The sequence below is a fragment of the Staurois parvus genome, unplaced genomic scaffold (assembly GCF_062004578.1).
Source record: "Staurois parvus isolate SC_StPar_1 unplaced genomic scaffold, SC_StPar_1.0 ptg001735l, whole genome shotgun sequence".
NCBI classification, from domain to species: Eukaryota; Metazoa; Chordata; class Amphibia; order Anura; family Ranidae; genus Staurois; species Staurois parvus.
The window spans coordinates 70,943-95,746 of NW_028319531.1; the positions used below are offsets into that span (position 1 = coordinate 70,943).

The 24,804-nt window shown below is 43.0% G+C and overlaps 1 gene segment (V, D, J or C); it reads right to left on the reverse strand.

Annotated features, from left to right (window-relative positions):
- Nucleotides 1-110: 110 nt before the first annotated feature.
- Nucleotides 111-20,100, reverse strand: LOC149434556 (immunoglobulin kappa constant-like). The segment is given in 4 exon segments: nucleotides 111-115; nucleotides 197-289; nucleotides 3,840-4,160; nucleotides 20,010-20,100. Coding segments are annotated over 4 exon segments (510 nt in total).
- Nucleotides 20,101-24,804: the final 4,704 nt, after the last annotated feature.

A 24,804-nucleotide genomic window follows, 5' to 3' on the forward strand; every position in this document is an offset into this window, starting at 1 on the left:
CAGTGCCCAACAACAAAAAATGGCCTGGTCAGGAAGGGGGGTAAATCCTCAGGACGGCGAGTGCTTAATGAACTGATTTGAAACTAAATGAATGTTTTTGTTCCTCACGTCTAATCTGAGGTTATATAACAGTTTTAATGACATAAACACACCTTGCGGCATTTATTTACTTCCAGATAAAAGAGCAATAACTTACTGTGATTAAAAACGATCCTCAAACAGTTTGAGAAACCTACGATTGCACATAAAACAGCTGAAGCCGTAGCAATAACTCTCGCTGGATTCCGTCCTATAAAAGAAAAACACAACAGATATTATCTCAGTCCTGCATGTCTGGAGAACCCAACACTTCTATATATACTGACTGTACATTTATCATTGCAGGTGAAGCATTTATATTACTGGATTAGAATAGGTAGAATAGGACGCTACTAGTGTTCAGGGTATCCACTCACTAATCATAGCTGTGGTCCCAGAAACCAAACACTACTTCTCAACAGAGAGAGGTTTTTGTGAGTTAGATGTCCACCAGAAGGAGGTTACATTAAGGGACCAATGTGGTGAACCATACGTGAGTGTTGTACAAAACTGCATTTATTGATTAGAAAATTAACCGCTTGCCCTCCGCCCTATATCAGAAGTACTGCTACAGGGTGGCAGGGACACACACACACACACACACACACACTCACACTCACACTCACACTCTCTCTTTCGGATAGGGGGCGCACCTACACGCGCTCCACTATTGGCGACTGGGGATGTCGATCACTCAGTGATCGTCGGCAAAGCTGACAGGTGAGCAAGCTGTATGTAAACAACAGAGGTCTCACTCCTGCCAGCAAGGACATGCTGCTTTGTATCTCTTTTCCTAGTAAAACAGCACACAGATAACTCTTTGATCAACCCAGATGTTAACCCCTTCCTGTCCAATGCCATTAGTACAGTGTCAGTGCTTTTTATTAGCACTGATCATTGTATTGGTGTCACTGGGGATATCAATGGCAGGTAGTCAGTTCCCACCAGTGTCAGAATGCCCGCCGCAGTCTAGTCGCTGATCGCCATTACTAGTATTAAAAAAAAAAATAATTCCCAGTATCTATACCACCATTTTGTAGACGCTATAGCTTTCACATAAACCAATTAATTTACACGTATTGAGATTTTTTATTTTTAGCAGAATACATTTTGGCATAAATTTATGACGAAATTTGATTTTTAATTTTTTTTTATTGGACATGTTTTATAGCAAAAAGTCAAAAATGTGTTTTTTTTCTTCAAAACGATTATGTTTCACATGACTGTCATATGCCTTTAAGCGTTATTTGTATTTTTCCTCTGCTCCTCCCTTTCCTCTGGTTTAGTTCATGTTGTATAGATAGCCCCTCCCCTTTCCCAGTAAGGCATTTCAGCTTTAAGCCTCATGTCATGAAGCAGATCACATTATGATCTTTTGACCTATCTGATGTTCATTGTTGTAAGATTCTCTCAGTTTATGGAATAAACTTCACAAGATCTACAAGGTGTCATCTGGATCAAGTCACTGCCTGTGTTATTCAACTAAGATTGGAGTTATCGCTATCTCATCACAACTGTAAGTTACAGAGATCACACTTTCAATGCTTAGATTGGAGAGACAGAACAAAAACTGTCGTCTTTTTTGTTAATAGTGACAAAAATAAAAAACACAGAGGTGATCAAATGCCACCAAAAGAAAGTTCTATTTGTGGGAAAAAGAGGATATAAATTTCATTTGGGTGCAGCGTTGCATGACCGTGCAATTGTCAGTTAAAATAACACAGCGCCATAACGCAAAATTATGGCCTGCTCAGGAAGAGGGGAAATCCTCTGGAAGGCGAGGGGTTAAACCTAAAAACACATGTGATGTAATGTTCACAGTTCATAAATTGCGCTTATTCTTTATCTTCCTTCATAAAGTGTGCGGCTTTATTATCGTCCGTGATAAACATGCAGCACTTCCCATATACAGTCAGGTCCATAAATATTGGGACATGGAAACAATTCAAACATTTTTGGCTCTATACACCACCACAATGAATTTGAAATGAAACGAACAAGATGTGCTTTAACTACAGACTGTCAGCTTTTATTTGAGGGTATTTACATCCAAATCAGGTGAACGGTGTAGGAATTACAACAGCTTGCATATGTGCCTCCCACTTGCTAAGGGACCAAAAGTAATGGGACAGAATAATAATCATAAATCAAACTTTCACTTTTTAATACTTGGTTGCAAATCCTTTGCAGTCAATTACAGCCTGAAGTCTGGAACGCATAGACATCACCAGACGCTGGGTGTCATCCCTGGTGATGCTCTGCCAGGCCTCTACTGTAACTGTCTTCAGTTCCTGCTTGTTCTTGGGGCATTTTCCCTTCAGTTTTGTCTTCAGCAAGTGATATGCATGCTCAATCGGATTCAGGTCAGGTGATTGACTTGGCCATTGCAGAACATTCCACTTCTTTGGTGGCTTTTGCAGTCTGCTTTGGGTCATTGTCCATCTGCACTGTGAAGCGTCCAATGAGTTGTGAAGCATTTGGCTGAATATGAGCAGATAATATTCCCGAAACACTTCACAATTCATCCGGCTGCTTTTGTCAGCAGTCACATCATCAATAAATACAAGAGAACCAGTTCCATTGGCAGCCATACATGCCCACGCCATGACACTACCACCACCATGCTTCACTGATGAGGTGGTATGCTTAGGATCATGAGCAGTTCCTTTCCTTCTCCATACTCTTCTCTTCCCATCACTCTGGTACAAGTTGATCTTGGTCTCATCTGTCCATAGGATGTTGTTCCAGAACTGTGAAGGCTTTTTTAGATGTCGTTTGGCAAACTCTAATCTGGCCTTCCTGTTTTTGAGGCTCACCAATGGTTTCCATCTTGTGGTGAACCCTCTGTATTCACTCTGGTGAAGTCTTCTCTTGATTGGTGACTTTGACACACATACACCTACCTCCTGGAAAGTGTTCTTGATCTGGCCAACTGTTGTGAAGGGTGTTTTCTTCACCAGGGAAAGAATTCTTCGGTCATCCACCACAGTTGTTTTCCGTGGTCTTCTGGGTCTTTTGGTGTTGCTGAGCTCACCAGTGCGTTCCTTCTTTTTAAGAATGTTCCAAACAGTTGTTTTGGCCGTGCCTAATGTTTTTGCTATCTCTCTGATGGGTTTGTTTTGTTTTTTCAGCCTAATGATGGCTTGCTTCACTGATAGTGACAGCTCTTTGGATCTCATCTTGAGAGCTGACAGCAACAGATTCCAAATGCAAATAGCACACTTAAAATGAACTCTGGACCTTTTATCTGCTCATTGTAATTGGGATAATGAGGGAATAACACACACCTGGCCATGGAACAGCTGAGAAGCCAATTGTCCCATTACTTTTGGTCCCTTAACAAGTGGGAGGCACATATGCAAACTGTTGTAATTCCTACACCGTTCACCTGATTTGGATGTAAATACCCTCAAATTAAAGCTGACAGTCTGCAGTTAAAGCACATCTTGTTCATTTCATTTCAAATTGTGGTGGTGTATGGAGCCAAAAATTTTAGAATTGTGTCGATGTCCCAATATTTATGGACCTGACTGTAGTTGTGAACAAACACACCACGTGTCCACCACCGTTCCCTCCTGAGCTCACCTCCACTTTTCGACCTGTCCTCTTACAGGTCAAAATCACTTGAATTTTTGGATCTTTAGCAACCTCTTCACTTTCGATATGAGAGTAGAAGGCAAACCCCCCCCCCCCCCAAAAAAAAAACGGACGATCATTCATCCAATATTCTCATTGTGTGTACGGGGCTTAAGACTACTTACTTGTCATGGTAAAGCTGAGAGTTATTTCCTCCTCCAGGGATCTGTGGCTGACAATACAGGAAAATACATCTCCGGATTCAGCGTCGGTAAACAGCCCCACAGTCAGCACACTGGTCACACTAAATGTCCCATCGCTGTTCCCCAATAGAGTTGTGAAATAAACGTCCTTGTCCCAAGATGAGTTCCTGCTGTTACTTTTACTGGATTTAACCCATCGGATCTTCACAGCTTCTGGGTAAAAATTATTGACTTCACAACGGACAGATCCCGTGATTCCATCTTCAATATGTTGATCATGGCTCAGCGCCGTCTGCGGTTTAACTGTACAAAGAAAGACACAATTATTCATTATTATTTCTCTACTAAAGGCTAATTTCACTTAAAGTGTTACTAAACCCCGGACCCCGCATTCACTATATCCGCTCTCCCCGGACCCCGCATTCACTATATCCGCTCTCCCCGGACCCCGCATTCACTATATCCTCTCTCCCCGGACCCCGCATTCACTATATCCTCTCTCCCTGGACCCCGCATTCACTATATCCTCTCTCCCCGGACCCCGCATTCACTATATCTGCTCTCCCCGGACCCCGCATTCACTATATCCGGTTTCTCCAGACCCCGCATTCACTATATCCGCTCTCCCCGGACCTCGCATTCACTATATCCGCTCTCCCCGGACCCTGCATTCACTATATCCGCTCTCCCCGGACCCTGCATTCACTATATCCGCTCTCCCCGGACCCCGCATTCACTATATCCGCTCTCCCTAGACTCCGCATTCACTATATCCTCTCTCCCCGGACCCCGCATTCACTATATCCTCTCTCCCCGGACCCCGCATTCACTATATCCGCTCTCCCCGGACCCCGCATTCACTATATCCGGTTTCTCCAGACCCCGCATTCACTATATCCGCTCTCCCTAGACCCCGCATTCACTATATTCGCTCTACCCGGACCCCGCATTCACTATATCCGCTCTCCCTAGACCCCCCATTCACTATATTCGCTCTCCTTGAACCCCGCATTCACTATATCCGCTCTCCCCGGACCCCACATTCACTATATCCATTCTCCCCGGACCCCGCATTCACTATATCCGCTCTCCCCGGACCCCGCATTCACTATATCCGTTCTCCCCGGACCCCGCATTCACTATATCCGCTCTCCCCGGACCCCGCATTCACTATATCCGCTCTCCCAGGACCCCGCATTCACTATATCCGCTCTCCCAGGACCCCGCATTCACTATATCCGCTCTCCCTAGACTCCGCATTCACTATATCCGCTCTCCCCGGAACCAGCATTCACTATATCCGCTCTCCACGGACCCCGCATTCACTATATCCGCTCTCCCTAGACCCCGCATTTGCTATATCCGCTCTCCCTAGACCCCGCATTCACTATATCCGCTCTCCCCAGACCCCGCATTCACTATATCCGCTCTCCCCGGACTCCGCATTCACTATATCTGCTCTCCCCGGACCCCGCATTCACTATATCCGCTCTCCCTGGACCTTGCATTCACTATATCCGCTATCCGCTCTCCCCGGACCCCGCATTATCTATATCTGGTCTCCCCGGACCACGCATTCACTATATCCGCTCTCCCCGGACCCTGCATTCACTATATCCCCTCTCCCACAGTACACAGAACATGAAAATGCAATTATTTTAGTAAACTACTAAATCCCTTTTCTCATCAGCAGTATATAGCAGTCTTGTGACTTCTATCAATGTCCAGCAGAGCACTGGTTAAAACTTGTAGAAGGAGTATTCATTTTGTTCTAGGAGGATGCAGAACCTCTGATCTCTGTCTGGAAAGTGCTGATTGGCCCTGTGCTGGTCACATGCACTCTCCCAAGAAAAAAAAAAACTCTGTAGCAATACACATCAAACTTAGCATGTGCAGCTTGCCCCCAAGGCAAAAAAAAAAGTAAATAAATATATATATATTGCGGAATGGTAAAGTCATTGCGAAATCTAAAAAAATCAAACAATATGGTAAAGTGCATCATGACTGTAATGAGCTGAGTGAAACAGTAAAGTGCATCAAGTAAAAGCATGAAAATATCAGCTAAACAGCTCAAAAAGCCCATGGAACACGGCTCACTTTGGAGGGGTGGGGAAACCCGTCTCAGCTCTCCATATCCCTCTTATGTGTAAGTCGCCCTGTGCTTGTTAGATGTACAGGGTGATCTTTCTTAATATTGTGTAGACATGTTTAGGAGATAGGTGGGGGTTGTGGATCGTTTAATGCCATGTGGTTGCATCCCATTGTTCTATTGTGTGTCTTGCTTGGGAGCAAACTATTATGTATGTGTTTATGTGGATTGGGTTCGGGGGGGGGGGGTGTCTCCAACAGCCTCCCTCTTGATGGGACTGTCTATTGGTGTGTCTCTTGTTACTAAATGTAGATTGCCCCACCCTGTGTCATTATGCGGGGGGGGAGGAGGTTGTTCCCTTGAATGTATATTTCTTGTATCTGTGTTAAAATAAAGTAGTCTCACAGAAAACAAGGGAGGAGCCTGAACATGGCGGCAGCTGAGGGCTGGAGGTAGGAGCTCTCAGCTAAGCTCCTCCACAAACCTTCCCAGGGGCCTTTCAAATGGAGTAAAAGCCGAGACTTACCCGAGAATCGGGGGGGGGGGGTCTGGTGGCGGAGCGGAGGTGCAGAGCCATGGAGTGAAGAGAGAGGTCCGCCCGGAGCCCGGCGGATCAGAGAGCCGGGTTGCCGGGTGACAGGAAGAGCAGGCGGGTCACGTGACTACCGCAAAGGAGCACTGGGAGCGGAGGAAGCCGGCCGGCTTGTGGAGTAAGGGAGAAGGCGGCTTTCTGCTCCCTGTGTCTTGCTCTCTAATCATACCCCCTGGCTGGTCGTGCAGAGGGGTGAGGCCCTGGAAAGAGCCTCTCTGTGAAGGACCCCTATGGAATCGGGAGAAGGAAGAGAAACAGCCCAGGGGAATCCCCCCCAAGGCACAGAGGAGCTGGATATCAGCACAGAGGAGCCGGATACCTGAAACCCCTGTCTTCTACACAGCAAGGGACGAGAGACATGGGTGAGTGAGAGACTTTGGAACTGTTGCATTTATTAATGTCCCATAGTGCTGTTGAGGAAGATAAGGGGAGAGGGGGAGATAAGGGGGATTCCCAGGGGCTCCTGAAATAAAAGAAGTGGAGAGAGAGAAAGAGGAAGATTAATTAAACAACTTAAAAGGAGGAGAACCGGTCATCAATTGGGCTAGGCTGGGACCTTTTATCTATGTGAACCATCTTTGCATAAAAGAGAGCAATGCCCATGAAAGAAATGAAGAACAAAAGCAGTAAAGGAAGTGGGGCAAAAGGGCCCCAAATGGGAACGATTAAATAATATACATCCCAGGGAAAAGTGACCCCAGAAAGAGCTCAAATGGAAATGGAAAAGGCGAAGGGGATATTAGTGTGGAAAGCAGCCCTAGACTATCGCTGAGACTAAATATCAGTAGCCAACAAACAATAGGAGCCATGGAGATGAGAGAGAATGAAAGTGAACTACAAGTGCCAAATAAAAAAGAAATGGCAGAGATGTTTAAAGATCTAGAGATGATAATAAAACAAGAAATGGCAACTATTCGAAAGGATCTGGGGCAGGTGCTGGCGAGAGTGGAAGAAATGGAGGAGAAAAGTGAAAAATAGGCTCAAAATATTGTGGAATTAGAAAAGAAAATAAAGAATATGGGGAAAATACAGGAAAAATTGATATATAAGATGGAAGTTCAAGAAAATTGGAATAGGAGGAGCAACCTTAGGATAAGGGGAGTCCCAGAGAATGTAAAAGGGGAAACATTGCAAGAATTAATAAAAAAATGTTTTTACTCCATATTGGACAGACCTGCCCTGGAGGTGATTGACTTGGGAGATATTGTGACAGTAGGAAAGCTCCAACAAGGCAATGGGAAAGAAAAAACAAGGGACGTAATTGTTAAACTCAACAATTATAGAGATAAAGAAGCAATCTGGAGAAAGATCAAAGGAAAAGCAGTAATCAGATATGGAGAAATGGATATCCAGATATATGCGGACCTTACACCGGAGACTTTGTGGAGAAGGAGATCCCTGAAACCTTTACTAGAGCAGATGAGGAAAAAGAATGTGTTTTATAGATGGGGGGTCCCAGCATGCTTAATTGGATGGAAAGATGGAGTTACAGCCTATTTGAGATTCCCGGAAGACATGAGAGATTTTTGTGAAAAGCTGGGGTTGCAAAGAACGGCGATGGCCGGATGGGGGGAAGAGGAGAGAGAGCTAGGGGCAACGAGACAAGAGGACTGGCAATTTGTCAGAGGGAGGAATTAGGGTGGTGGGGGGGAGAGGAGTTTTTTTGTTTTTTTGTTTGCTCTTGTGTCTCTCTCTTCTTCCTAGCCTCATTCTTTCTTTTTTTTTTTTGTCAGTCTTAAAGAATAATATTTAGTCCTGTTTTCAAGGGGCACCTGAAATGTTTACTGGAAGGCTCCGGGGAGGGGGGAGGGAGGAGGAGCCGTCCATGGCCGGAGTTTGACCCCTAGTTTCAAATCAAAGGTGAGGTGTTAGACCCACAAATGATTAGTAGGTATAATAATTGCCTAAAAAGGGGAAGGGGGGAGGGGGGAGGTTGGGGGAGGTGTGGGGGGGAGGGAAATTGATAATAAGGTTAACACTCTGTAGGTTTGAGAGAGATATAAAATCAAGGGAAAAGAGGAGGAGAGTAGTTACGAGATCCCCGGTTGGAAAGGAAAAAGAGGGAAATAAAAAGGATGGAAGAACTACAAGTTATCACGTATAACGTAAAGGGGTTGAATTGTCCTGGGAAGAGATTTAGGTTATTTAAGGAATTACATCATCAAGCAGTTTCGGTGTTTTTTTTGCAGGAGACACATCTTGAGATAAAATCCAAGGTTAAGTTAAAATCCAGAGATTACCCAACATGGTATTATGCAGATTCCCCGATTAGGAGAGCTAAAGGGGTGGCAATAGGGTTCAGAAAAAATGTAAGATTTGAATTGGAGGATAGAAAAGTGGACCCAGAGGGGAGATATTTGTTCTTGAAGGGTAAAATACAAGAGGTGGAGTGCACAGTAGCTAATATATATTGTCCAAATAAGAAACCAGAGAAGTATCTGAAGGGAGTGTTAAAAAAAACTGATGGATTTTAAAGAGGGTTGTTTGATATTGGCTGGAGATTTAAATTTTTGCATGGATCCACAAAAAGATACAACCTCTTCTGTGCAGCGAGAGGGGAGTAGATCTCTGAGATTATTAAAGAAGGTGATCCATGAGTCTCAATTGGTAGACTCATGGAGAATTTTGCATATGAAGGATAGAGATTACACATTCTTTTCAAATGCACATGAGACGTATTCAAGACTGGATTATATACTGATAGAAAACCAATTTATAGAGTCAATGGTTAAAGCAGATATAGGAGTAATGACTCTTTCAGACCATGCCCCTGTTGTATTGAGGATGGGATAGGGTAGGAGGAAAACAGATGGGGTAGGATGGAGGCTGAATGAAGCACTTCTCAGGGATAAGGATATTGCACAGAAGATTGGGAAAGAAATTGAGAGATTCTTCAGAGAGAATGAGACAGAGGATGTGTCCAGGGCAACAGTGTGGGAGTCACATAAGGCATATATAAGAGGAATCCTGATTGCTATTGGGGCAAGAAAGAAAAGAGAAAGGAGAGAAAAAATTAACGGGCTCTTAAAAGATATATCTGACCTGGAACAAATACACAAAAATAGCATGGAAAAAGAAATTAAGCAGAAGATAAAAAAAAGAAAGAGGAGTTAGAGACTCTGATGGAAGGGGAGAGAAGGAGAGTTTATAACAAAGTGCTAAGTGAGAATTATAAATGGGGAGATAGGCCAGGAAAATATCTAATGAGAGCCTTAAGGAAAAAGAAAAATAGGAATTATATAGATAAAATAAAAAGCCCCAAGGGAGAATTGGTCCACTCAAATAAGGAGATCGCAAAGGTGTTTGTGGATTATTATAGGAAGTTGTATAATATCAACCCATATGACGCAGCAAATAATATGGAAAAGGAAAATAGGGAAAAAAGGAAGATATATTTAAAAAATGCGGGATTACCGAAATTAAAAGAAGATCAACTAAACTCCCTTGAAGCAGAAATTACACAAGAAGAGATAAAAGTAGCAGTTAAAAGTATGGGGACGCGGAAAAGCCCAGGACCGGATGGCTACACAGCAGGGTACTATAAAAAATTTAGTGAAATATTGATTCCCAAATTGGAAAAATATATGAATGCCCTGGGAGGAGAGATGGACATGAGGGGAGAATCTTTACAGGCTCACATGGTACTGTTACATAAGGAAGGGAAAGACGCCTCGCAGTGCTCGAGTTACAGGCCAATTTCATTGTTGAATTCAGACACTAAGCTATATGCAAACGTCTTGGCGAATAGGTTGAAAGAGCTTATGCCTGAATGGATACATGAAGATCAGGTGGGCTTTGTCCCAGGAAGGGAGGGTAGGGACAATGGGTTGAGATCCCTGATGCTGATACAGAAAAGTAGAAAAGGGGAGACACCGGTGGTGGTTCTCTCAATTGACGCCGAAAAGGCCTTTGATAGGGTAGACTGGGGCTTCATGATGGATACCTTAGAAGCCCTGGGAATTGGAGTTAGAATGAGGGAATGGATTGGAAAGCTGTACAGTAAGCCCTCCGCAGTGGTAATAGTAAATGGGGAAAAAACAGAGCCCATTGGGATGTCAAATGGAACAAGGCAGGGTTGTCCTCTGTCTCCCTTATTATATGTTATGTCACTAGAGCCTCTTCTGTCAACAATAAGGAAGAATGGAGATATAAGGGGAATTCAGATAGGAGACGTGGAGCATAAAGTGGCGGCCTTTGCAGATGATCTGTTATTTTATGTGGGGAATCCCAGGATAACACTCCCAAACTTAATGAAATTGCTGAAGGAATATGGGGAACTATCAAATTTGAAAATCAACCCAACAAAAACTGAGATCTTAAATAAAAATATCCCAAAAAGCGAAAAAGAGAAAATACAAAAAGAATTTCCCTTCATTTGGAAAGAAAGATATAAAATATCTGGGAGTAAGGCTTAGTGTGGCGTATAAGAACTTTTATAAACTAAACTATATTTCATTATTAAATGAAGTGAAGGGGGAATTAAAAACTTTAGAAAGAGGAGTTCCATCATGGTTAGGACGTATAAACCTGGTAAAAATGATAATCGTACCGAAAATTTTATATAGATTTCAAATGATCCCAATTAAATTCCCGGAAGCCTTTTTTAAAGTAACAAAAAGAATGATAACAAGATATATCTGGAGGAATAAAAAACCGAGGGTGTCCCATGAAATATTAAGTAGAGATAAAGGGAAGGGCGGTCTGGGAGTTCCAGATATTAAGAGATATTACAAAGCAGTAATATTAGGGAGAATTTTTGACTGGACGTTCAATTTAGAGGGGAAAAGTTGGGTAAAAATTGAAAATACACTTAGTGGAACCAATTTGAATAGAATTATATGGTTACCGGCACAATATAGAGGATTGAAGGAGGAATTAAGTTTGTATACTGTAAACGTGTTAAGGGAATGGGACAAATTACACAAATATATGAAATGGGAATTTAACTCTATACTAATGCCACTAAGAAATACAGAATTTTTTCCCCCAGGTAGAGAAGAGATAACAGGTAGATGGTTTAAAAAGGAAGATGTCCAACTTAGAGACATAATGGGGGAAGGGAAATTGAAGACCTTTAAAGAGTTGGAAAAGGAAAAGGGAAATATTTTCACTAGGTTAGACGAGTGGCATTATCACCAATTAAATTGTTTTTGGAGAAATCTCCCAAAACCCCTGAGAATGAAAAGGGACTAGAATTTGTTTGAAAGGTTGTTGGATGCACGGGGGGATGGGAGACACGGAACAGCTAAAATATATAGAATCCTCACAGAACTAGACACAAACACTAAACCAATGCACATAGTGAAATGGTAAAGAGATATGGGGGTGGTATTAGATGAAGAAAAACAAAAAAAATAAACAGATTAGTTCAATGTTAGTTTGAGGGACGTAGAAATAAATTATAAATGTTTGACAAGATGGCACATTGTTCCGAGTGTAGAATGTAAGATAAGTGGGGAGAAATCACAGTGGTGCTGGCGAGATTGTGGGGAAGTGGGGACAGTGTATCATATCTGGTGGGAATGTCCAAAAATTCAAATATTCTGGAAAACAATAGTACATTTAATAGAGATCATTATTGAAACGAACATCGGGCTAGATCCAGGGATGTGCCTGTTACATAGTTCAGAGTTATCAGTTAGTAAATATAAGAAATTAGGTTTAGGGTACTATTTGAACGCGGCAAAAAGCCTGATCCTAAGTATTGGAAGAAAAAAGAAATACCGAAAGAGGAGGAGTGGATAGAAAGAGTAAACTGGATTAGTAAGATGCAGACGTTATATTATATGCAAGAAGATAAGTTGGAGGTATATTCCGCGAAATGGGAAAAATGGGAAAACTTTGTAGTAAATGTGAGAAAGTGAAAAGTAGAAAGTCATAGAATGGATAGATGAGGAGGATACGCTTGCTTTGGGAAAAAAAAAAAAAAATAGTGAAAAATGCAGAGTGGGGAGGAGTTCCGGGGGGGGGGGGGCAGGGGGTAATGTTTTAAGAGGGGAAAAATAAAGTAATAAGAAATAATTGTATATTTATTATGATTGAGATGAAAATGTTTTTGTTATTACTGTGAAAAACCAATAAATATTTAAATTTTAAAAAAAATAAATAAAAAAATAAAATAAAGTAGTCTATTTCCTGGTTTACTTCAAATCTGTGGTGTCTGTGGTCGGTGTTCGGACAGGGAAGTGGTATTCTAACGGAAGTACCCAAGTGCAGTCAGGGTCCGGTTCCGTTACACGGCCATTTTAATGGAGACCCAAGCAATCCTGAGAAGACATTATTATTATTATACAAGATTTCTATAGCGCCAACAGTTTGCTCAGCGCTTTTTCTTATGAGAAAAGGGAACAGCAGAATGAATGCCGTCGGGAGATGCTAGCCCAAATAAAGTGTTAAAGACAGCAAATGAAGGGGCTAGCAGTGGTCACAAAGATGGCATAGTAAACAAAAATGGGTAAATAAGAAAAAAAGGGGAGATGAGAATAACGAATAGATGTATATATCATGGTAGGGAAACCATCAAAATGTGCAGCATGAGCATATGGAAATGTTGTATAAAACAATCTCATGATAACAATTGCTACTTTGAAATGAAACGGGATCCTTCATACAAGAAGGTGTATCCAATGAAAAAGGGGATAAATAAAAAAAGAAAAATGAAAAAACAACATGAGAAAATGATGAAAAAAGGGGAATAAAAAATGCAGGCTATTTAAAAGAGCAATGTTAAATGTCAAATATCATGAACATATCATAATAAAAAGAACATAACAGTTATAATGGATACAATAAAAACCTGAAAATACATGAAAATGAATAAAATGAAGAGAAGAATCAAAATGAAATAAATAGAATAGAATAGAGCAAAAGGTCATGACTTCCCGAAAAAGTGGATCGCGTGTGCAATGTCAGGCTCCTGCACTTGCTGCCTAGAGCTCTCTGCCTGTACCCCTGTATGATGGGCAGACAGTTCCCGAAACTGTAGGCAGTGTGAATGAACTATAGATGTGCTGATACCACATTGATACTATGGTGGCAGACAGGACTTGTAGTTTATTCATGCATAGGACGAACTTGTTACCTAATATAGGGCTGGCATCCAAGACGGTTTGAATTTGCCTGGGATTTGACAAATCGGATGGTGGATAATGGAATCTGATGCCACTCTTCATTCAAAAATTGCTCCAGTTCTCGCAGAGATGCTGGAGGTGGAAAACAAGCCTGAACCTTGTCCTCCAAAACTGACCATAGTGGCTGTATGATATTGAGGTCCGGCGACGCCCAGGGAAGGTGCGAGAGTTCATCTGCATGATCCTCAAACTATGATTTTCCAACACCAGCTGTGTGAATTGGAGAATTATCGTCTTGGCTAATGGCGCTGTCTTCGGGAAAAACCGTCTGCACCACTGGATGCAAATGGTCGGCCAACATTTGTACCTAGTCACTGGTAGTGATTTACCTTTCAAGCTGATAATGGGTCCTGACAGAATACCACGATAGGGTTGCCTAAACCATAACTGACACCATCATGCTTTACTGTTGGCACAAGACAGGCCTGACTGTAAGCTTGGGATGGTGTTGGCCACACGTAAACGCGGCCGGTGTTTGGGAACAGTTTGAAGCGCGAATCATCGGAGCATATTAGTCTTCCATTGATCGCTCGCCCACGACTTATGGGCGTTGCACCACTCTCTCCTCTTCTAAGCATTAATATCGGTCACTAGTGGTTTGGCAAATGCAGCTCACCCATGAATGTTCTGCTTATGGAGTTCCCTCCACACAGTGTTTGTGGACATGGGCTTTGGAAGACTGAGATTGAGCTCTGCAGCCACCTTTGCAGCAGTTGTTTTCTTATTCCGGCTCACAATCCTTTTGTCTCTTGCAGTCAGGTGACCATGACGACCGTGCTTATGCTTATCAGATGCCGGTTTCCCAGAAACTGTATATGCCACCTGTGACGGGAGTGACTTTGGGGGGTGGGGAGACCCCTGTCTCAGCCCCCCAAATCCCGCTTATGTGTAAGTCACCCTGTGCCTGTTAGGGGTACAGGGTGATCTGTCCTGCTATTGTGTAGGCATGTATAGGTAGGGTGTGGGGGTTGTTCATTGTTTACTGCCAGGTGGTTGTCCCATTGTTCTATTATGTGTCTTGCTTAAGAGCAAACTATTATGGGATGTATGGGTTTGTGTATTGTCTACTGCCACATGGTGCATCCCATTGTTCTAGCAAAGTATTATGGGATGTAATGTTTCCGACAGCCCTTCCCCGATGGGACGGCCTGCTGATGTGTTTCCTGTCTGGGTGTGTATTTCCCCACCCTGTGTATATATCTTGTATCTATGTTAAAATAAAGCAGTCTATTTCCTGTTGTAAATAGCCTTGTACCATGTGATCTCTGTGATGATTCACAGATTTCACACGTAGTAAGCAATGATATCAGAAGTGACATCTTGCTTACACCTATTCATGCGATCACTGATTGGCCAATCAGTGATCACATGATTGGGAGCTCACAGCGGTCCTGTACAGAGATCAGTGTTCCGCTGTGTCCGGAATCACACAATCCAAAATGGCGGGCGCTGTTTATGAATGGCAACCCAACCCTGCACTGCCACCGTCCAGCTGTTTATACACAGCGGCCGGACGGGAAGTGGTTATACGATCTTGCATCAGTTTTCAGACGCACAAGTGTCCCCGTGTGAAGGTTTCCCCTCACCACCTGTTCCAGTGAAAATTACTGCAAGAGATACATAGAAAACCATTTAGTCTTGGAGTGGCCGAAACTGTAATCAATATTCAAACTGCTTTCAGCAGATGTCTCCAGGCCCAGACTGGAATAAAATATAAGCCCGGGCATTTTAGACTGAGCAGCCAATTTTTCCGGGGTGATCGGGTGGGATGGGGGGGGCTTGTATGGTGGCAGGCATTAGTGCGGGGGTTTGGTGGAAAAGTCGGAGTCGGTCATTTGCACTGTAATGTAAAGGGGCACTGTGATATAAAGGGGACTGCACTGTAAAGGGCAACTGTAATGATTACAGTGCCCCTTTACACTGCATTCCCCTTCATATCACAGTGCCCTTTCACATTACAGTGCCCCTGGCAATCACAGCCCCCATCACAGTGCCCCTTGCAGTCATGTCCCCCCACCCCCTTTTCTCTCTAATAACAGGGTCCCATTGTCTATGACAGATAGCTTCAGAATCCCAGACTTACACTGCAGTTGGCAGATGATCTCATATTTATGACAGCAGAAGATAAATTCCAGTCCATTGCTCATGGGTTGGTTTGGGGGGTGGGGAGTTTGATGGAGAGAACACCGAGCCTGCTCCTACCCCCTGCGCTTCCTGCAAGTTTCCATGTCCAGCTCCTCCTGCCCCCTGCTCTGCAGATATAATGATGAGATGTAGAATGAAGCTGGTCGAGGATGTCTAAACCCCTGATGAAGGAGGTGGTCGGGAATGTCGATACCCTTCATGAAGGAGGTGGTCGGGGATGTCTGTACCCCTGATGAAGGAGGTGGTCGGGGATGTCTATACCCCTGATGAAGGAGGTGGTCGGGGAGTTCTATACCCCTGATGAAGGAGGTGGTCGGGAATGTCTATACCCCTGATGAAGGAGGTGGTCGGGAATGTCTATACCCCTGATGAAGGAGGTGGTCGGGGATATCTATACCCCTGATAAAGGAGGTGGTCGGGAATGTCTATAATCCTGATGAAAGAGGTGGTTGGGAATGTCCATACCCCATCAAACAATAAACAATGTGTAAACAAATGTAATTAAGTAATGTAAAAAAAGTAGATAAAAAACACATGTGCAGTCAAATGCTGAGCTATGCACACCTTTAACCCCAGGAAGCTCAGCCCAGATCATACACACACACACACTGCTGTGCTCACACCTGGAGGAGAAGATCCATCATACAGCCCATTGCTCATTGACTGCCAATGACAGATGCCGGCCTGGGCCACCATCCCACCACTATTAGCTGTGTGGGAAACACAAGATAGCCACCAGATTCCTCTTCTCTATCCAGCACACAGACAGCCTATCATCAATTAGCTCTTGCCGATTACACAGAGGTGTTAATGACCATTGGAAGGGTGGGATGTCAATCTTGAGCTTTAGGTGGTATGTCCACATCCAACCCACTTGCTGGTCCCAAATGACATCTTGGTGGGACGGATGACCTGGCACAGGCATAGCCACATAGCGAGAGGTGAGTGGTGAGTGGTGATCTTCCACTCTACAGCCAAGTGATCAACATGCGAAATATAAAAAAGTGAGCGCTCTCTCAACAGCAGCCAATGCACTCAAAGGTAATCACAGTTAAACCCTCAGAATACACAAAAATAATATAGGAGTGCGGCGCTAATGAATATATGTCTCAGATGATCTAAAACACAATATGATATATAAACAAAAGTCAGTGCGTCAAATTCAATAAATGATAAATGATAATGTCCAGATAAAATAAACACAGGATCCTGCATAAAAGATAAAAGAACCAGGATCTAACGGTAAAATTGCGCACTCACCGGACGCGCTATGGAAAAGCGCATATGTAGTATGACCTTTAGAAAACCCTCATCATATGGAGACGGTGGGTAGCCATCCAGGAACAGGTGATCTCTGTATAATGGACAATTTCAAATCCAGGAATCCCTTTTGGAATTGGGTGACTAATGAGTGAGGAACTCCCTCTGGTGGTGAAGATGAGTAATAGAATTCCTGAAATATGTTAGCTCCAGGTAGGAGCCAAAAAATACCTCATAGTGTAGTAAGTTTGAGTGCATTGGCTGCTGTTGAGAGAGTGCTCACTTTTTTATATTTCTCTTTTTTGGCATTTAATCTAGTTTAAGTTTGTAGCTGTTCTTACCCATTATCTCCATTTTTTATTGACTCTTTATAGATTATTATTTATTACACCTTCCCATTAAGATGTGTGTCGTTTTCGAACAACGATTATCACGTGTGGACATTTCTGAGGATGTCTACACAATGGATAATGATCCTGATGACCTTAAAGGTCTTTTTTTGCATCTTAAAAATCTAACTTCAGCAGAAATTAAGACTTTATGGGATATATCTTTTTTAAATAAATATGTTAAAGAGCAGATGGTCCCAAGGTCATTACGTTGGGATGTACCCCCTGACTCTGATGACGTTAATGGCCATCTAGAATGGTACCAATTTTTCAATTCAGCAGGTTGTGATCTTATTAAATTCCTGATTTTAAGGAAAAGAAAGAAACTCACATATTTAGATAGGGAGATTAATTTAGTAAGGGAGAAACTTATACCATTCAAAGAAAAAGATAATTATAAGAGCGAATCAGATAGACTCAAAACACATTTGGAGGGGGTAGAGAAAGAGCAAAAATTAAAGAAAAAGAAAAAGTTTCAGAGGGATTATAAAGATTACTCTGATGGAATAGTTTTTCAATGGCAGAAGGAGAAGGAGACTTCACATGTTCCTCCCACCAATACCCCTAAACCACTTGATAATATGAATAAACCTAGACCAATTCCTAAATATCCCCATAAAAAAACTCAATATCATAATTCTAACAACATCATGACTAGTGGTTCTGAGCCCACACAACGTTTACACGATGAGAATATAGGGTCCAGGGACTCTTCCTGGCATCCTAATAGGTACCCACCAGGATATAGAAATTCCCCTTATAAAGACCCTAGGAATGGTTCCCAACAGTGGGATAACCCAAGAGGAGAAAGAAGGAATGATCCTTTTTTTGCCTCTCCAAGGCAACATTATGATAATTATTCATATTACCCTGGTGGTCCTCAAACATGGAGGAATGACCACATGTATTATGCGTCCCCACGTCAGTATGGAGGCCACTCTAATCAGAACAACAATAGGCCTTATAGACCTGGTCCCCAAACATGGAGAAATGACCATGTATATTATGCGTCTCCACGCCAGCATAAGGGCCACCCTAATCAGAACAACAATAGGCCTTTTAGACCTAGCCCTATGCGCTCTAACCATCCACATGCACAAAGGACACCACACACTCCCCCTAGGCACATTATCCATCCTAATGGTGGGAATAACGGGAATAATCATCCTAGACAACCTTTTTTAGGGGAAGGCAAGGTGAGAAAAAGGAAGGACGCAGAAGAGGCAGACGAGGAGGGAGAAGAATATACGGACATAAACAAGAAAAGAAGGATCTAGTCGGTAAAGGGTTATTTAATCTCAGTAATATTGCCCTTAATAGTGATGAACTACGTTTGCTAGATAAAGGTTTGAAATATGCCCCTGCTGGTAGACTTGATAAGTTTAAAGTTTATATGGACATACATAAATTTACTAGGCAACTGTCTCTAAAAAGATTTTTTGCCAATAAACCAAGTAACAGCAATATGCAGGTAGACTCGTTTGTGCATTCCAATTTACGGAATGCCTCCACATATAACCCTCCTCCACAAGCCCATTCGTATGTCAACATCTTTAGAGATAAGGTCCTGAAAGGACTAGGACACTTAACCGTCAAGCAACCACACAATAGGATGGGGGATATTACAGCGATGAGATCACTTCTCGAAAAGAAAGATCTAGTTATCAGACCCGCTGACAAAGGGGGTGGGGTCGTGATCCTCAATAAGTCAGATTACATCTCAGAAGTTATGGATATTTTGAGTGATCATACGACATATTCTCCATTACTTGGCGACCCACTTCCTGGCTATAAATGCATATTGAAAAAAATCGTTAATGATGGCTTTGAACAAGGAATTTTAAATAAAAAGGAGAAAGCTTTTCTCATTCCAACTGCTCCTAAATTGCCCATTTTATATATACTTCCAAAGATTCACAAGAATCCCATCAAACCCCCGGGACGCCCAATTATAAGCGGTATAGGATCCCTTTGCTCAAAGGTGGGCGAATATATCGATCACTACCTGCAACCATTGGTAGTACAAACGCCTGCTTACCTTAAAGACACCAAACAGGTACTTAACCTTATTAAAAATCTTACAATATCAGCAGATACATTTTTTGTGACGGCGGATGTCGCCTCACTATACACTAACATCAAACACGGTGATGGAATGGAAGTAGTTGATTATTACTTATTACATCATAGTAATTTGCCGGCTACACAGAAAGAGTTTATTCTCAAATTGCTTGATTTTGCAATGACCAATAATTATTTTTGGTTTAACAAGACCTACTATTTGCAGATAAAGGGTGTAGCCATGGGGGCTAAGTTTGCCCCCAGTCTCGCTAATCTTTTTATGGCAAGATGGGAGGAGGACATCATTTATGCCAGAGACTGGCCCGAATTGGCATTCTACGGGCGATATATCGATGATGTCCTCCTCCTATGGAATGGCAGTGAGGAATCACTTGTGAATTTCTTTGGAACTTTGAATAACAACACACACAATATAAGTCTAACATATGTGTATAGTAACTCGCAAATAAACTTCCTTGACCTTACACTCCTTAACGTAGAGGGAAAGATTATCACGGAGTCTTTTTTCAAGTCCACGGATCGTAATAGCTACATCCCTATGCATAGCTGTCACCATCCTTCTTGGCTAGCGAACATTCCACGGGGCCAATTTACTAGGATAAGACGCAACTGTACCAACTTGGATGCGTATTATTCCCAGGCTATGGTCTTGAAAGAAAGATTCATGGAAAAGGGTTACAGCAGCAGTAGCCTGATGGAAACAATACAGTCGGTCGCAAACTCTGATAGGGATGCTATGCTACAGGACAATCACAGACCTGTTCAAACTAAAGTCTGCCCATTCGTCACTACTTACAACATACAACATAAAGCTATTAGTGGGTTGATTAAAAGAAATTGGGATATTTTACTTTTTGATCCAATTCTGAGTAACATCTTGCCTGCACGACCTGAAATTATGTTTAGGAAAGCTGTATCCATTAGACATAATTTAGCACCAAATGTGATAGATCCCCCAGCCCGCATTTCCCTGTTTTCTGACATGAAGGGGTTCAGTCCATGTAATAGATGTGTGATCTGCAGATGTGATAATAGTAGGAAACGCAGGATCACTGAGTTTACATCACACACAACAGGCAGTACATATGTCATCAAGAATTTTATTTCCTGTTATAGTAGATATGTTGTCTATTTACTTCAGTGCCCCTGTCTAAAACAGTACGTGGGACGCACCACAAGGCGGTTAAGGGACCGCTTGCGAGAGCACGTGGCAAATATCAGAAAAGGGTACAAGGATCATTCCTTGTCAAACCATTACAGAATACATCATAATATGGATCCCACTTCCCTTAAGTTTACTGCTATTGATGTCGTTACTCCCCATTGGAGGGGTGTGAACAAAACGCGTGTAGTGTCCCAGGCAGAAACAAGATGGATATACGAGTTGGGTACTTTACACCCTCTGGGACTTAACATCGAAATCGATGTCAACAGTTTTATTGCTAATAGCTAATAATATTATACTAGTATTGGTCTAGGTTTTTTCTTTCTACCCCCCCATTATTGGTGATACTTGACTGTGGGCGACCCTTCTATAAATTAAAAAAAAAAAAAAAAATTCTGTATTCATGGTATCTTAACCATTTTTAATGGCATTTTGGATTATGGTTATCATTTCCATCTTTAGTGGTCACCATTAGTTAAAATTATCTTAATTATTCATGTGGGTTTCTCAAATGATAAACATGAACGTCGGGGTCTCTTGATGTGTAGGGAGTGTATATTTACACTTTTTTGATCTTAATATGCTAGTAGCATTATGATAATCTTTAACCATTGAATTTTACAATGGAGGTTCCTTGTATCTTTTCCCACACATTTTTGTATTATATATTTCATATGTGTGAATCTGTAATAGTATTTTTATTGCACATTGAGTTTACTTAGGAATACCGAGTGTTGTCATTTCAGTGACACAATGTGAGCGTCATTTATAATGACATAATTAATATATAATATTGTAATGTTGCAGCCAGATCAACTGGCGTCTTTGTCTGCATTTTGATTTTTTTAGATTATACATAACATGACATTAATATATTCATTTTTGACCTTCAGTAAAATGGCGCCCATTAAGTGACTCCTTATGGGTGTCAACAACATTAATATGATGATGGTGCTGCACTACATGCACTACTATAGAGTGCTTAAGGTCTGGACTTAATTAGGATCAACTATGGCGTGCTGTGGTGGCACAGTATTTCCATAGCTGAGAGTGCTGTCTGAAATATGATTTCAGACCTATGGCAAAATGGCGCCCGCGGTTCCGCGCATGCGCACTTGTGCCGACCACGGCAAAATTCGCGCATGCGCGATTACCGCACAAACGTTATATAGGGAGAGAGGTCTGTCATGCTTCTGTTGGCCTCCCCTCTGATGATGTGCTGGAGCACGAAAGGCCTTAGGAGGAGCCAGCAGAGCGTGACATCTAGCTGCCTGGAGCCACGAGGAGGCCCGGCGGCCATTTTACTTTTGGGTCAGTTACACTTCAGTTTTTAATGTTTCACTGTTACAGTGTTTCTGCCTTGCTTTTACATAACCTATTTTTGAATAAATATATATATTTTTTACTTACTACACTATGAGGTATTTTTTGGCTCCTACCTGGAGCTAACATATTTTTGGAATTCTATTACTCATCTTCACCACCGGAGGGAGTTCCTCACTCATTAGTCACCCAATTCCAAAAGGGATTCCTGGATTTGAAATTGTCCATTATACAGAGATCACCTGTTCCTGGATGGCTACCCACCGTCTCCATATGATGAGGGTTTTCTAAAGGTCATACTACATATGCGCTTTTCCATAGCGCGTCCGGTGAGTGAGCAATTTTACCGTTGGATCCTGGTTCTTTTATCTTTTATGCAAGATCCTGCGTTTATTTTATCTGGACATTATCATTTATCATTTATTGAATTTGACGCACTGACTTTTGTTTATATATCATATTGTGTTTTAGATCATCTGAGACATATATTCATTAGCGCCGCACTCCTATATTATTTTTAAGTGATCAACATGCCACGGACTGGGCAGTCACCAGACAAATTCCTGGTGTGCCCTATGACCAGTCCAGGCCTGCCTCCCGCTGTGCAGCATGGTCATCAACAGGCCACAAACCAGGCGGCCCTGGCCCACCGTGCAAATGCCCAGTGTGCCCCATGGCCAGTCCAGGCCTGGAGGTCCTCATGTGAAGGTTTTCCCTCACCACCTGCTCCAGTGAAAACTGTTGCAACAGACCACCTTCCGCAGAGTGAATACACGAAGGTAAGGAGGTTTACTGATATAGAGGGGAACCCCCCAAGACTGGCCTGGCGGGGCACTGTCACAGACATCCTCTCAGGTGAACTGTGTAGGGCTCAGAGAGATGGTCCTCTCCAGGTTCGAGCTTGGCAGCTCTGGTTTCATCCTATATTTTCTTCTCCACAGTCCACACAGGTCTGACTCCTCCTGTTAGGCCAGCTCTTAATTCCTCTCCATGCTCTCAGAGAGATGGTCAAAGACTGCAGACATGATACAAGAGATGGTCATAAACTGCAGACATGATACAAGAGATGGTTAGAGATTGCATACAGGATACAGGAGATGGTTAGAGGCTGTGGGCACGGTACAGGAGATGATTAGAGATTGTGGATATGATACAAAAGATGGTTAGAGATTGTGGACAGGATACTGGAGATGGTTAAAGGCTGCGGACATGATACAGGCGTGGATCAGAGACTGAGGACATGGTACAGGAGATGATCAGAGACTGTGGACATGGTACAGGAAATATGGTACAGGAGATGATCAGAGACTGCGGACATGGTATAGGAGATGACATGGTACAGGAGATGATCAGAGACTGTGGACATGGTACAGGAGATGACATGGTACAGGAGATGATCAGAGACTGCGGACATGGTATAGGAGATGACATGGTACAGGAGATGATCAAAGACTGCAGATATGGTACAGGAGATGACATGGTACAGGAGATGATCAGAGACTGTGGACATGGTACAGGAGATGACATGGTACAGGAGATGATCAGAGACTGCGGACATGGTACAGGAGATAGTTAGAGGCTGCAGACAGGATATTGTAGGATATAGCAGAAGGTTAGAGGCTGCGGGTAGAATACAAAAAATGGTTAGGGGCTGTGGACATCATACAGTTAATATCTCACCACTGCCTGGGCCTGGCTGCCATACCAGTGCCTCCTCTCTCCTGCAGCAGCATGTAATTCCTATTCCTCCTCCTGTCTGACACTTCCAGACAGTCCCCCGCTGAGACTCCCGAGTCCCAACCCTGGTGGGCAGCTCTCTCGCCTCCCCATCCAGTCCTCCTAAATGCTGCTGAGACTCCCGACACCTGTTGACCGCGCATATGCTTATCAGATGACGTTTTCCAGGAAACTGTATACGCCGTCATAACCTTTAATACTGTACTTCGCAACGTGGCAAATAAATCGGTAACTTCAGTCACAGAGGCGCCAGCTAAGCGGCACCAACAATTTGGCCTCTTTGAAGCTCAGTAAGCTCTGATATGACTCTGTATTACTAGCAGCACACAGTGAATATGGAAAGTGAGGCTTCCCACCTGTTAGCTAGGTGTCTCATCACACAGTGTATATAGGCTTGTTTATTGTGTTTAGTTGGAGGCATGCTAGAAGCCTGGGTATGAATCAGCAGGGGAGTGAGTCAACGAGGTTACTTCAAGTTAGGCTGCAGGGGCTGATCTGCAAGGAAATCTGGCCAATCCTCAGGAAGGAGGCCTGGCATGGTGGCTAGGTCAGCCCTTAAATTTGAGAGAGCCTGGCCAGCAGGGAAGTTGGGTTTTAAGATGGTTTGAGGAAGTATTGCTGGGGTGGAGCCTTAGAGGGGGCCCCAGAGGAGGGAGACCTGCCTACAGGCTGAAGCTGGAAAAAAGAACCTCCACTGTTCCACAGTCTACTGAGGAAAGACAGCCTGTCAGCGGGGAAGGAGCCAGTCCAGCGTGAGTCCTGAAAGCAGCTTCAACCATTAGGCTACAGGAACAGGACAGTGTGAGCACTTCTACATCCCCTGAACTAAAGAAGGGAGAGGACAGTCAGGTGCCATACCCAACTAGTTCTCCCCGGGACTACTTCATGTGTACATCTCTGAATCCCTTGTTTAATGACACTCTCAAGACAGCCAGGTGGATGAGGAGAATTTCATCTGGGATCTGAGGAGGTTCATTTAAGGGGACCAAGTGCTCCTTGTGGACACTGTATGCTGATTTTTCAGAAGTCCCACTC